Source organism: Eretmochelys imbricata, chromosome 1, assembly GCF_965152235.1.
Source record: "Eretmochelys imbricata isolate rEreImb1 chromosome 1, rEreImb1.hap1, whole genome shotgun sequence".
Classification (NCBI taxonomy): Eukaryota; Metazoa; Chordata; order Testudines; family Cheloniidae; genus Eretmochelys; species Eretmochelys imbricata.
Genome location: NC_135572.1, coordinates 79,402,236 through 79,417,945, shown reverse-complemented (window position 1 = coordinate 79,417,945; position 15,710 = coordinate 79,402,236). Strand labels below are relative to the sequence as shown.

Sequence of the window (15,710 nt, the reverse complement as noted above, 5' to 3'; positions counted from 1 at the left end):
GAGCACTGGGAGCGTCTGTTGTTAACAGAATCACATGAGGAACATGTCTTAAACCCCAGTGACATAGCTTCTACTATAATGCTAGCATCCCCTATACAAAGGGGTGGGTGAGATTTCTAGGCTAACTGAAACTTAATTATACCTTTATCTATTTGCCAGGAGAATAAAAAAGAAAAAAATTATATTAAAAATACTAGCAATGGTAACTATACTAAATAATATGCACAAGGCTAAGGAAAATGTCACTGATTAAATGGACACTGCATGGGGTTCCATTTCACTGCCACTGGCTGTAACAGGTAGGAACTGAGGAGCGTTTGGGCCCACTTCACCCCTTATGTCCTCAGGTGGGAGAGCATAAAGGTACGTAGTGTGCAGGAATGGCTCCAATGGACACTGCTTTTAAAAATAATCTTACTTCACACACCAGGAATAGAATCCATGCAGACAATCACTCAAAGAGCTACAAGTTTACCTCTTTTGATAAGTCATTTCTTTCTTTGGCTTGTGCTTTGTGCGACACTTCTAATATTTCATATTTTCTTCTGAGCTCTGACAATTCATGTTCAAATGCATCTCGTTCACTATTAAAACAAAACCAGAATATTATGAGATTCATTCAATGAAATGAAAATAAGTCCTCAAACCTCGTGTATCTCTTTAATTTCATTCATCCTCTGTGTTCATTTAACATTGGAGTCTCTTTCCCTTCATTCAATGTAGCCACTATTAGTGCAAGTCCTTCACTTCTTCATTTCCTGTTATCTGGAACTGCTTTCTTGTGCCATCTAACCTTATTACTATTCAACTTTCAACTATTTTCATATTTCTCATCTGAAAACTCATCTGAAAACATATCTACACTACATTTCTCTCCTCACTCTGCTTTTGTATTTCTCAAATTTAACTTTGGGCCATATTATTGTCTCCTTTTAACAATGGACAACGATAAAGCGTCTATGCCTATTCTTTAAATCTGTCAGAAGACTTTGATACAACCCACCATGACATTTGGTTGACTCTTTTGCAGACAGCTGCAGTAGTGAATGAAAATGCTTGAGTGACTTCATCCCCCTCTTTCTGAGAGAACCCAAAGGATTGTTGTGAACAATTGTTCCTCTGTCCAGAAGGTTCTCTCTTCTAAAGTGGTACATGGAGCTATATCATCCTCTTGTTCAACATACTGTATGTATGATATTGCTGGGAAAGTTAGTGAAGGGACATGGGTTATAATGCATTTAGCATGCCTATGATTCTCCAGGTCTACATTTCTATAATATCTGACCCAGTCAGGGCTGCGGAACAAGTTATTCAGTGCCAGCTTGGGGCTGGGATAAAAACTAGCCAACTGTAATGCAACCCAAACAAGACTGACATAAAGTTGGCAAATAGGGTAAGGAGCCAGAAGACTTTGTAAAACTGAGTTCAATGTGGACACGCAGTTAGATCATGTGCTACTCCTGGTTTCCTGGATAGCACCCATGTCCAGAGTGCTTTTTCACCATCTGCAACCTACTCTCCCAAATGGAAACTTTGCCACAATTATTTACACTTTTGCCACCTTGAGATTAGATTGCTATAATGCACTCCGCATAGGGCAACACTCTAAACTTTTCAGAGGCTGAAGCTAGTACAAAATTATGCGACTTGCTTATTAAATGGAGTTGTATATTAGAAGCACAGTAGATCAGTGATCCATGACATATATTGGTTTCCAGTGAACTTTCAGGTAGAATTCAAACTGTTGGTTTTAATTTATAAGCCAAGAATGGTTCAAGACCTAGCTATTGGAGAGATCAACTCTCTCAATGACATATTGCCACACTTAAGATCAGCAGAGGTGCCTGATCTTGCTCAATATAAACAAGACAAGAGGGGGGCTGATGGCAAGTTGTTTTTTCTGTATGGAATCCTCAGTGTTGGAACTTAAACCCCCACTGATCTTCCAGATTTTTTAACCTTCTGGACACAGCAAAGCTCATCTGTGGGCTGGGTTGAAATATATATATTTTTGCGTTATTTTGCAATTGTAATTTACAGGATAGGCACTCACAGCATAAAATGAACGAACACCAGTAGTTATATTTTAGAAATAAGGGAAAAAATAGGTTCCTAAGGTAACTACAAGGATCCCGTCACAATGAATCTTTTAAATCTGTGCTCACACCGGAACCCACAGGGGAACTCTATTTCCAAATCTGTGGATCCCTAGGCCTGCCCCTTTGCATTGGTTTGCGGGCATCTCTCCCTCTAGCAGCATGAAGGGGAGAACAAAGCCCTTTATTACTTAACTCTGTGAGGCATTTTGGGACTGTATTTTATTAAACTAATAAAAATATTAATATTTGTTTAGCTGAAATGCAAATAAAACGAGCCCACTATGCTATGCAACACTAACAATATGGATTAAAGAAAACCAGGAAGGATTCTATCATGTCCTTCAATAAATAGGAAAGAATCATGGGCCAAAATTTTCTAACTTGGATACCTAAAGGTAGGCTCCTAGAAAACATCATATTTAGGTACCTGAATAGGCTGATTTTTACAGGAGGGCCAGGCAACCCCAGGTTTGGCAACCCCAAACAACCAAGTTTGAAAATTTTGTTCAGTGTTTCTTGAGGAACCAGACATAGCCATAAGCTGAACAATTTACTTGTCAAGTTGAGGAATAATTCATCCACAATATATTTGTGAGCAGGCATGAGCCAAAAAACAAAATGGAGTTCACATTAAGGGCTATCACCTTGATTAACAAAAATATTGACATAATTTTCTATGAATATCATTGAGCATATGTACTCTGGAGATGCACTGACCGTTTTACTTTATCATAGTTCTCCTGCCTGAAGTCACCTTGCTGAATCATCTGTTTGGTATCTGCTAGTTCTAGTGTCAAACGTTGACATCTAACTTCTAGCTCTGAACGACTTCTTCGCTCATCTTCATAGCTCTAAAAGTAAAAACATGTTTTAAAATAATCAAAGTTCCACTGATATTTACTTGACTTAATGATGTTGTAACTGTGAGAATAAAATAAAAAAGACTTTTGTTGCATTAGCTGTAGTCTAGCTTTGTGTGTCCAAATGATGAGGCTTCCACCTCTTCTCTTGGCAGACTACTTCACAACCTAATAGATGTCTTACTATAAAGAAATACTGAGCTATATATATTTGGCCTACATTTTTCCTCTTCTTATTTTAATTAGTTGATTGTGACTTTTCTCACTCACATACTTCCCTGTTAGGTTTCATAGATTCATAGCGTTTAAAGTCAAAGGGATCTTTAGATCATCTAGTCTGATCTCCTGTGTATCACAGGCCATTAAATTTCACTCCAATAACTTGGTCTGCCTAAAGCATAACTTCCTGAATGGTACTTCTAAGAGCCTTTATTCCTCTTAATCCTTTTGTCAATATTCATTCTGCATTTTTCCTGATCTTGTTTTTTCTTAGCCCTTTAGAACACAATATATAGTAACACACTGGTAGTCAGCAAATCACTAAATTAATCTTAAACTTCTTGCCTGAAGCTCAATATGTAGATCTTAAATGTTTCCATTATTCAGATAGTGCAAGTCAGCCCTAGCTTCATTAAGCCACCTACTCCTTTATATTTTGGTTCATATGCTTTTGTGGAACTTGCTTCATTTATAAGAAAGCATGCATACAGAATACATGCTACAGATTATCTAACCTGACTCACAGACAGCTACCAAACCTAAGAACATTCAATATTTATAGCTAGCCATATCAGAGTTGCTCAGGGGGAAATCCTTTTTCTTGTGGCATTCCACTGTTTGATCTTTTGTCCTGTCAATATTTAACTTATTTGGTATTCAATCTCACCAGCCAGCTGCCTTACAATTTAAATATGGTGATGTGCGTACAGGCAGTAAAATGCAACATTTCTGATTCAACATAGACAGGATGCTGCTTTCTAATTACTGGCATAAAAGGAAAAACAATAGATTTCAAATCCCTGGGATGGTCAGTCAATAGATAGAGAGATGCTGCCACCATGTGGTCAGGGGAAAACAAGTCAAAGATGATAAAGCTTAAACTGATTACGTCTGTTTTTACATCACTGCAGTTATTGTAACATATCCCATTTTTAGAAGCATTCATCTGACATTGGATTACCTTTCAGAATTTTAACTGTATTAAAAAAAAGGGATAATTTATTTCTAAGTAGCAGAATGGGTTAACATATTGAGGAAGAGCTTTCAAATTAGGATTCCAGCACAAAACAAAACAAGTTTGGTTGTCACCACCTCTTATCCAACTAACGTTTGTCTCCATCATAAAACCATCACTCTTAATTCAGACCTGAGAAGGGGTAAAAATTCCAAATTCATGGGTGATGTATACTCAAGTCAGATTTAAGGTGGTCAGAAAGCAAGTGGTTGTGAAATCTGTACCAATCTGGCATTTACTGCACATAAAATGAGTATAAGGATGTAGGAAAGGAAAAACCAAGTAACAGGGAGATGCAACTTAAACTTTTAACTTTATCCTTCTTATCTCTTTATGGCAAAATTTAATTCACCGTTGAATTTGCCCCCATAAGTGGGAGTGTCTGTTCAAGCCAGGCCTTGAACTGAAACAGTACGATTCATACAGATCATGACTGAGATTAAATGTCTTAAATTAACTTCTATTTCCGTAACTGTTAAATTTCCTCCTAATTTAAACAAAGATTGAACTGCTGGTTTATAATGTGCCTAGTTAAACTAGAAGGAGAGAAAATATTTTACAGCCAGCACAACCTTAAGAGACGTTTTTCATTTGCATAGGTATAGTATCTAAAGACAGGAGAAAGTTAAACTATGGAAGCAATACCAAATGATCATAAAAGGCATTATTTCATCTTTATTTTAAGTTAAAAATTCACTAAAGAAATAGAATTAAGTCAAAAAAGTGAGATAAGTGCCTTCAGCATTTCACAGGGTAAGGTCCTTAATTGGATATCATTATAAAAGTTTTAGTCTCTCCCTTATCTCAAGGGTGTTTTAAACGCTACTACATTTAAGTACCTACACCTATAATTATTTGAATGTAACTATATTAAGTACACAGTGATGGATGTTCTTTAGGAGAAAAGCAGGCACTTGCATTTTTTTGAAGGGGAGGGAAGGTGAAGTAAGAGGGGATAGAGAAATGTTGTGCATGCACAATACATTATTATTTTCAAATCTCTTTAGAGTCATTTAAAATACAAATTTCTTCAAACAAGGTAGAAAAAACACTGGTTCACATCTATATCGCTGAAATTTTAAAATTAATAATTTACAGCACAAAAGCCATTTTTAATGTCCATTTATAAAATAAAATAAGACACTGTGATAACTCAAGAACAGACACTGCTTTAATTTTCCCAAAACACACATTTATAGGCTGAGCCAGCCATGAAAAGTTTCAGGGGGAAAAGGTAAAATGAGTCAGCCTAAGCAACTATTATCAAGGATTTGGAAAAGAAAATGTGTTGTCGCAACCTTAACTACAGCGATGCAATTATCTTAATTCCAGCTTTATGCACAACAGGGTAAATCTTAGATGTATTCTTTAAAAAGAAATTTTATGATATTGAGCGCAGCCAATGTTTCAATATACTTTGGAAAAAAAAAAGATATTTCTGCTTTTTTTGTGTCTCTTCCCCTTCTTTACAAGAAGGAAGACAACAGGATTTAAAGTAAATTTGAGTAACTTACTCCTTAATTGTAGTCACAGTCTTTTATTTGTGGCATCACAATTAATTGCTATGGGGTCCAGTTTGATACCATAAAGATTATTATTTCAGTCAAGGAACAAGTAGCAAGAGCAGGTGAACATCAAAGCACCGCAATCCTGTTTTCAAATCTTTAGCAATAAATAAAAATAGGGAAAGAATAAAACCAAGGAAATTTAAAAAATTAATAAAAAGAGGTAAATGTGACAGTCCAGCAGATGTGTTTCCAAACAGAATATTTGTCAAAGTTTTCCATTAGGTTTTGGTTGCTACTTAAAAATTTTTATTAAATATGCACCCGATTACAGTGATACAGATTTTCATTATTAGTACAAATATTAAGCAAATTAATATTGTGAGAAAACAATTGCTTTGCAAGTATTAAAAAAAAATGAATGCCCCGCTATTAAACCTCTAGTCTCCTACCTGATCTGAAAAGTAACTGGAACGGAAATGTACTCATTTGACAGAACAGGGTTATTTTATTACTTATTTTCATAGCTGGGTTACTAAAGCATACAAACCTCCATCACACACTTCAACTGGGACTTGTAATAACTTAAATCTTCTGATAAGCTGTCTTTTTTCATCTGTAGTTCATTTACTTCTTTTCTTAATGGTTGGACTACTTCATAGAATCGAATCTAGAAAAGAAAGCAAAAGAAAGCACTGTCACTCCTCAAAAATACAGATATTAAAAAAAATGCAGATAAATTCTAGTAAGAGAACAATTGAAACATTTTATGCCACTAACTTAAAAATCTCATATTTGTTTTTCAAAAAAGTTAATATTTTCAATTAACACATACACTACTTACTACATATCTTTTTACATGTACTACTCTATTACACTGGGCTAATCTACAGTAACGCTGTAAGTCAATCTAAGTTACGCTATTTCAGTTACATAAGTTATGTAACTGAAGTCTGTGTAACTTAGCACGGTGTAGACACCGCTGTAAGTCAACCTATGTCAACGTGAGACACTCTCTTGTCGACATAGCTTTCGCCTCTCGGGGAGGTGGAGTACAGACTTTAACGGGAGAGTACTCTCCCATCGACTTAGCGTATGTTCACAGACCCACTAAATCAACACCGCTGCATTGATCGCAGCAGTGCCGATTTAGCCGGTAGTGTAGACACGGACACTGTTTGTACTCAATAGTTCTTCAGACTCAATTTTTTGTTCCTTGTTTTTATTCTTTCCACACTAAGCATTCATACTAATTAGATGTAACAGATTAGAGTACCACAATAGTAGCTTCTCTTACTCCATTTTATGTTCATTCAACCATTAAACACGCAACTAACATAAAGCAGTTGATGTCGCTCATGATTCTCACATATTTCCTTCATACTTCTAAAAATTATCTCACCAAGTTTAAAATCAACATTACCCCTTCTCCCCCCACCACTTCTGAACAGAAACGTTTTTATTCATCATGCCAGGTGAAGTCAATGAGGAGCAAAATCATAATCCCTGTCAGTCACACATAATCACCAACACTGCTAAAAGCACTACTTTGTAGATGCACAGATGGTACATGAATTATCACTCCATTTCCTTCTGCTGCAAGTGAGAGAGAGAGAAAGAAAGAGGACGACGACCAATCACTGGGGTGTTTATTGAAAGGAGCTCCAAAGTAAAATATTGACTCCCAAAATGTTGATGCTTATCTATTTAAATTTGAGAAAAGAAAGAAAAAGGGAAATTCAGCTTCAAAAGAAATAAGAATTCTAATGGTCTCTACTTTAGAATGAGCATTGTCAAGCATTTACGAGTAATTCTTCCAATCATCACAATGAGATCCATTTTTTTCCAGCTTCTCATTTATAACAGATACAAGATTAATTACACCGTGTAGTTTGTATTCTGACAAACACCTGTTTCTATGGTGAATGGCCTTACCAGTGATCCCATTATAAAATTTATTTTCAAAGCTTTCTTATAGCAGGCTTTAAAAGCCCTTACTGAAAGGGCTTTAGCCAAAGTCAAATAGGCCTTTTTAAAAGATATAGAAACATGAAAAGTTAAAATCATACAAAATATATTTTAAAAAATGCACAAATCTGTGCATTATATATATATATAAATCTGTTTTTCTATATCAATACTGCTGGGATCATAAGTATGTGGTTTGGAAAAGCTACGAATTAAATATAGAGAATGGTGGAATGCAATGGCACACCATACGTGTACAAGCACACACACAGGTTGGCACCACAGTTATTTAACTATCCACCTTCAGTCAAACTTTATTCCTCCCTTTCATTTATAATGCTTTAAAACAGATCATTTCATCTATCACCTTTGAAGTCCTGAAGTTCTTTTTATATTATACATACTATATATGATCTGTGAATAGTTTTTTTTTTTTTAAATAAGTCCAACTTTAGAATTATATTTAATTATCAACAAAGAAGTGGGGATTAAGACATGCCTGTATTTTTTTTTTTTAAGTCCTCCATGTGATGGTACACATAGTGTCATTAGAGCCATTCTAGAGACCTGCTGCAGACTAGAACTGGCCTCCTTGGGTCAAGTAAGTCACATTTATTTTATTCCTTTTACCTTGTGAAGGTAAACAAGGCTAAATTCAAAAAGGAACTCAGGCAATTACCTGCCATTTTGGCACCTAAATCTGAGACTTAGGCTTTGTCTACACTGGCAAGTGAACGACAAAATTTTGTCATTCAGAGATGTTAAAAAAATACCCCCTCAGAAAGACAGAAGTTTTGTTGAGGAAAAGCGCCGGTGTGAACAGCGCTTGGTCGGCAGGAGCACTCTCCTGCCAACAAAGCTACCGCCACTCATTGGGGGTGGAAGTTTTTTGTCAGCAGGAGAGCTCTCTGCTGGACAATCAGCAGCTATACTGCGCACCTTTTAGCGGCACGGCTGTAGCTGTACAGCCATGTCGCTAAAAGCTGCGTAGTGTAGACAAAGCCTTAGGCAGCTACTGATATTCACAAAATTCCTGCTCAAATGCCTCCTAACCGCACAGGTGCCTAAACTTGTTTGGTGCCTAAATTTCCCTAGGTACCAATGTTTCTGCCTCTAGGCATGCACACTCCAGCCTCACTTTAGGTGGCTGGCTGCCTAAGCCCCAGAGCAAGTCACAAATTGGGGGAAGATAAGCCGAAGAATGCCTACCTTGCATGCAGAACTCAATCCAGTATGCATGCTCAAAGGCAGTCTCGCTCCATATGCAAGAAGAGGAGGAGGAGGCACTCCCTCATAACTTTTAGCCTAGTGATTAGGGTACTCACCCAGGATGTGGGAGTCTACTAGTTCAGGCTATTTCCATGCTGATAAGGAAAATGGATTTGAACAGGAGTCTGCCACTGCTCAGGTGAATGCCCTAACCACTGGGTTATGGGATATTCTCATGTGAGGCTCCCTCAATCGCTTCTCTTGAAACTGTTCCGCTGTATATAAAACTACTTAATCACTGCGGCTGAGAGTGTGAGAATGACTCTAGCCTGGCAGGAAGGGCACTCACCCGGGAGGTGGGAAACTCAGGATTAGTCCCTCTGCTCCACTGTCTATTTATTTATTTATCCAAAATGGAACAGCTCAACAGGAGAGACTACATCAGAATATTCCATAGCCCAGTCATTAGGGCACTCATGTGAGAGGAGGCAGAACACTGTTCATGTTCCTTCTCCACATCAGGCAGAGGGGGCTTGAACCAGCTGTCTCACACACCCTGTGTGACTACACTAACCACTGGGCTGAAAGTCTACGTTTCTCATTGTCCCTGGCACAGAAATTTAGATGCATTTTATACTTTTCAAAATTTATTTTGCAGGGTAAGGGCAGGGGAAAGCCAACACAAAACTTCGAATGTCCAGGCTATTCTCTGTGTTGGAAAAACTACAAGATTCTCTTAAACTTCAGTTCGTCTCTGAAAACACTAATACGATAAACATTTACTGTGTTTCAGTTCCTTTTACATTAAATTTGCTCATTTTACAAATAAAAAGATGGTTTCGCTAGCTGCAGTCCTAGAAATTCAAGCTGTCAAGAGCTGTGGGATATCAGTTAAGACTGCATTTTTCCCTGTTCATATAATAAAAATTCTACATGAAAAGTTCTTTCCTTAGTTTATTCAAGTTCTGTGCAAACCCATTGAAGACAATGGGATTTCACGGGTGTAAGTGAGGAAATAATTCTGTTGACTGCGCATAAGGAACTTCTTAGAAGTATGCAGAGATGACAAGAATAGCAAAATTTATATTTTAGTCACTAAAGCACATAATACTCAGTACACACAAATTTTTGAGACACCGATGTAATTTATACATAGACACTTTGCAGAAGAAAAATGTAATTTAAGGTTTATGGGGTTTTTTTCTCCTGGTTGATATTAGGTGTCTGGAAATACAGATTTGCTGGTACTTCTGTCCTGTCTGTACTTGATCCACAACAGGTGTCTGTTACCTTTATAAAACTTTAGAAACTTCCATGCAATCTCATGAATAAATGGGACTTACCTTACCTGTAGAACCTGTAGTAAGGAGAGCACATAATTGTAAAGTTCCTTAATTCTTTTAGAACTATTTGCAAATTACATTTAAAATGTTAGTTACATGCTCTGTGCCACAGCAAAATATCACTTAGCACCACCTTGTGGAAAAAATGGGAACAGTAACCAAAACAAAACACTCAATTTACTAGCTAAAGCAGTAGTTTTCAGACTATTTGTATTGGTGACCCCTTTCACACAGCAAGCCTTTAAGCACGACCCTCCTCATACATTAAAAACAGGGGGAGTGGGGGGGAAATTTAATGGAAGCTGTCAGCCCCACGGAGCGGATAGCTCATGACCCCCATGTAACCACCTTGCAACCCTGAGGGGTAATGACCATCAGTTTGAGAACCCCTGAGCTAATGTCTGCTATCTATATTAACCTATAAAATACTAGAAATTAAACTTGTGATACCCTTTAGTTCAAAATCTAGATAGAATAAACTTGTTTAAAGGATACTTTCTGCTGTAAGCCTGGTATAGAAAATTTACAGACTAAGGACTATATAAGAATGGCCATACTGGGTCAGACCAATGGTCCATTTAGCCCAGTATCCTGCCTTATGACCATGGCCAACGCCAGGTGCTTCAGAGGGAATGAACAGAATGGGCAATCATCAAAGATCCATCCCATGTCATCCATTCCGAGCTTCTGGCAAACAAAGGCTAGGGACACTCAGAACATGATGTTCCATCCCTGCCCATCTTGCCTAACAGCCATTGATGGACCTATCCTCCAGGAACTTATCTAGTTCTTTTTTGACTCCTGTTATAGTTTTGGCCTTCACAACATCCCCTGGCAAAGAGTTCCACAGTTCTTATTTTCTTATGGATCCAAGGAAAGATCCTTCATCTCTGCACTGTTTAGATTCTAACAGGGCAGAATAACTGAACGAGAACATGGATTGTTGTTCCAGGAAGTCTGTGTGTTTCAAACTCTTATGCTCACTCTGTTCCTTCCTCTGCCACTTAACTTCCCTGCTGCCTACCATGCAAGTAAAACAAATCTCATCCACTTCTTGGTCTCATCTTTTCAACCTATTAGGCATTAAAGACTGGGTTTTAAAAGGTTCTTCTTTCTGTTTGAATGCCACTTTTAATGACTAAATTATATTAGGAAGAGGCCCAGCAATAGGAGTCTCATTTCTAGTGCAGGCGGCCTATGGGTGGTGATAAAAGAACCTGAGTTCTAAAGGCTTCTCCCTGCTTTCTTCACAGGTACACTGTGAGTCAGAAATAGTGCATTAAGGTACTCATTATTACCCTTACAAACAGGTTACTAAACCATGATCATTTGTATTTTGAATAGCAATACAGAATAGCAATACAGAACACAAAGTACTCACAGAAACATATTCAGGGATAGAAAGCTCATCTTCAGGGAGAGATTTCAGTTTTTCATAATAATCTTCTGTCAATTCCAAATCACGCAAGCTGCGACGGATATCTCCGGCTCGCTCCCTTAACTGATGATTTGTTTCTTCTAGTTGTTTTTGCCTCATTAAAATGGTTTCCATTTCCTGTTTCATTAGCTCTTGATGTTTTCTACGTAAATGTATCAGAAAATTATGATAAACATGTCTAAAGTATCAATAAATCCTCACAATACTTGAGCTAGGCAAATAATTATTATCCTAATTTTCAGATGAGAACAAGAGTTCACAATTAATTTAATCCTACCAAAAAAACCCCCAAAAAACACTCTGCTAACTAGAATTTGTCTACATTACCTCGCTTTCAGCGACATGGCTGTGCCACCACAGCCGTTCTGCTAAAAGGCACGCAGTGTAGCTGCCGTTTGTCAGCAGGAGAAATCTCTCCTAATGATAAAAAGACTTCCACTCCCCATGAGCAGCAGCAGCTTTGTCGGCAGGAAAAAGCGCTGTTCACATTGGCACTTTTCATCAGTAAAACTTTTGTCATTTGGGAAGGAGGGTGTTAAATACCCCTGAACAACAAAAGTTTTGCCAACGAAGTTCCAGTACAGACAAAGCCTAAGACAACTCTAGTTAAAGCAACATTAACACCCAAACAACTTCAGTTCACACCTTATCATCCAAATATAATCACACTCACAGAGACAACCTCCACAACAGACTGCGTCTCACTTCCAACGTACAGCCATCATAATGCACTCATCAAGGTTCTTAGAAATCACACTCAAACAAGGAACTTTAACTCCGATCTCCACAAATGTTAATATGCTACTAATAGACTTTTTAAAATGTTACTACCTAAAGTTAGGTAGGTTGATCATGAGTGATGAAGGCATATACAGCATTGTAAACTGGTTGAATCCCTTAACTGCTCACTTCCAAACATCTGAACATTGAAAGAGTTTGTTTGTTTATGTTTTTGTAGATCCACAATTGTTGTAAAGAAAGCCTACTTCTTTTGTATACTGGTTGAACTCCGTTGAAAAACACTTTCAATCTAAACTGTTCTTTCAGGAAGGGTTTTATTTGGGGGTGGGGGGAAAGAAGGGGAACTACCCTGTTTTGTTTTTTAAACAAGCACCCAAAAAGTTTTAATTGGGTTGGTGTACAAGGTTTCAGGATAAATCTTGATCCAATATATTTTTTGAGGTTCACCAAAGCAGGCCTAGTCCACAAAAGGGATATGTTCTGAAGAAAGATAAGCATAAGTTATTGATGGGCAGGATATAAAGGTAGTAGACAGAGGAGGGTAGAAGAAAGTCACTCAGCTGTTTTAGGTCTCTGGCCCTAATAATTTGTACAGTACATAGCACTTTTTCATCTGTACAGATACCAGAGCACTTGACAAAAGTTAGATAAGCATAAGATGGCACAACTAAGCACACAATTGGAAGACATTTTTCCAAGAGCCACTGTGCTCTTAAGTCTGAGACCAGTTCTGCCACAAATTACTCCTGCGGAATTCTGCGCTACCGCACACGTGCATAATTAATGAGCTCTGCAGATTTCAAATTTTTTGCACCAACAAAAGCTTCTGCCAAAATGTTGCTGCAGTTCCACTTTTCACCCACCAGAGGGCCTGTGGTGATAGAACAAAGTGGCAGCTCACAGCCAGATAAGGAAGAGAAAGCCTGCCTTCTTCACAGAGCCTGTGGCCAGGTCAGGAAACGGGTTATGGGGGCGCGGGGGTGTCAGACAGGGGCACATAAGGGCTAGTGGGGGAGGGCAGACTGGAGCATGGGCAGAATGGGAGTGGAGGCACAAGGCCACAGGGGGGAGGGAGGTGCAGACACACATGGGGACTGGGGGAGGGGGTGCAGGGCTACATAGGGCTGGGTGAGGGCACAGAGACACATGGGGACACGGGCAGATGTGCCTGACTGAATGGGAGAGGCTAGGGATCAGCCAGGGTATGCATGGGAAAAGCTTCCTAACAATCCCTCCCCAACACCACAAAAAACCTGTTCCATACGTCTCTCACCCATACCCAACAACCCTCCAAGTTCACACCCAGGTTCCTTCCCAGCAATCTACTTCCCTCTCCCTCGGCTCTTCTGTTACCCTTGACTTCTCCAAGCCTTTTCACTGTTTCTGAGCGGTGAGAAAATATGATTCTGTATTCTAGTTTAAATGAATTATTACTCAAGAGTTCTCTATTAATATGCCTAGTAGGAATCTATTTGTCAAAAAACATTTCCTGAATCGTTTTTGTTTTCTGTTTTGTTACATACATACTTGCTGACAGATATTTTGAAGTAAATGACCAAAACCAATTGAGACTGGTGTGATTATATTGTGTTATTTTGACAAATAAAATATGCAGAATTTTAAAATATTGTGCACAAATTTTTTAATTTTTTTTGGCACAGAATTCCACCAGGAGTATCAAATCTTCTACAGAAAGAGACTTGCAGAAACTCACAACTTCTCTGTGCTTGAGTTTATGTATCTCCTGCTGTGTTGAGAGACTTCACTAAATAAGATACCACACTTCACAATCCTTCTTAAGATCAGTCAGTAGAAGTGAGAACAGAACTCCTTAATGAGGTATTTTGTCAACAGCACATTACCAAATCTAGCTTTAGGTTCTAGACAATTGTAATGTTTCAGAAGACTCAAGTCAAAATCAATATTTACCCAAACACTAGAAGCACTTCTGCTCAATTAAGGCTCTTCCAGGGCGAAATGAGAGTTTTCTAAACTGTCATTCCCTCCCATCTCCCCAAGCCATTCAGGATATAGACTTATTAAAAAAGAGTTGTAAATGTATTATTTTTTAAGTGGGGAAAGTATTACTCCTAATCGAGCCCTTTATTCACAAAACAGCAGAGATTCTTACTTATATTAAAGTTTCAAGTACAATTTAGGTTCAGTCAGGGCTAGTAGTGAAAGTTTCAGCAAGTTACAGTTAGCAGTTTTAAGTGACGGTTTAGAATGGAAAGTTTATACAACCTATAATAAAGCTGCTCTTCCAGTAACCTACATCCCGTCATGTTTTATTTCCTACCACTGCATTTAGATCAATAGTACATATTAATGCTGAAGTTGATTTGTTTATTCTCGTACCTGGCATCTTCTTGCTGTAATGCCAGCTGGTTGTCTAGTCGTAAAGATAACAGCTGCTTCTGGTGGATTGTATCATTAAGCTTCTCTTCTAGCTCTTCAATCTAAAAGCAATTAAAGAGAAAAGAGAAAAATGACTTACCTTGCTAACTTCTCCTGAAACATTTTCTGACAAAAGCAATACCCTATACTACCTTCCACTAAAAAAGTTAAGAAAAATAGCAGAGGTCTGAATTAGTCAGGAGACTGCTATTTTGATTGTTTTAAGAAAACCCAAAAATGTTCTAGACACCTGCCAAAAGAAATAAAGAAATTATACCTGTCCCAAAGTACCTACAAAGTAAAGCTCCAATTCTATAATTGGATTCACAAAGGCCGAGGCATCCACTTGCTCAGATTCGATTGCAGGATTTGGCCTAAATTCAACTTACAGACAAGTGCAAGTTATAAACAGATATCAACAGAAGAGACTGAGCCTGGTTTACGCTATGAACTTATGTCGGTATAACTACAGTTGCTCAGGGATGTGGAAAATCCACACCCTTGAGTGATGCAGCTATACTGACGAAACTCTCTTCATAGACAGGGCTTCTCTCATCGACACACCTACTGTCTCACGGAAAGGTGGAGAAGCTCTCCCATCAGCATAGGTAGCATCTTCATTAACTGCTACAGTGGCACACTTGTACAAGTGCAGCTGCACCGCTGTAAGTGTAGACAAGGTCTAGGATAAAGGTAACAATAATAAAACTATACACTACTGTAGTAAGACATTATTGCACTTCCCCCTACCTAAGCTTCCCTCACCATACTTCTTTTAAATGAGATGGGACAAGATATAGAATCTCTCGCTTCGAAGTCAGTCCACATTTCCACAGACAAGCTTTCCCATTTGACCACCACTCAAAAGTCTACTATTCAGTGTTTCTCAACCTTTTCAGGCTGGTGATCCCTTAAC

The 15,710-nt window shown here is 38.1% G+C and overlaps 1 protein-coding gene across 5 annotated transcripts in view; it reads right to left on the bottom strand.

The window, feature by feature from the left end:
• PIBF1 (progesterone immunomodulatory binding factor 1) overlaps positions 1 to 15,710 on the bottom strand; it is a 168,978-nt gene that overhangs the window by 149,819 nt on the left and 3,449 nt on the right. For 4 of the 5 annotated variants that reach the window (XM_077812313.1, XM_077812350.1, XM_077812323.1 and 1 more), the window contains exons 3-7: positions 14,756 to 14,856; positions 11,600 to 11,798; positions 6,249 to 6,368; positions 2,817 to 2,950; positions 476 to 584 (exon numbers count right to left, since the gene is read on the bottom strand). In XM_077812313.1, the coding sequence (XP_077668439.1) occupies positions 476 to 584; positions 2,817 to 2,950; positions 6,249 to 6,368; positions 11,600 to 11,798; positions 14,756 to 14,856 (663 nt within the window). Of the gene's footprint in view, positions 1 to 475; positions 585 to 2,816; positions 2,951 to 6,248; positions 6,369 to 11,599; positions 11,799 to 14,755; positions 14,857 to 15,358; positions 15,477 to 15,710 lie in introns of all 5 variants that reach the window. The other variant, XM_077812340.1, reaches the window with a different exon arrangement.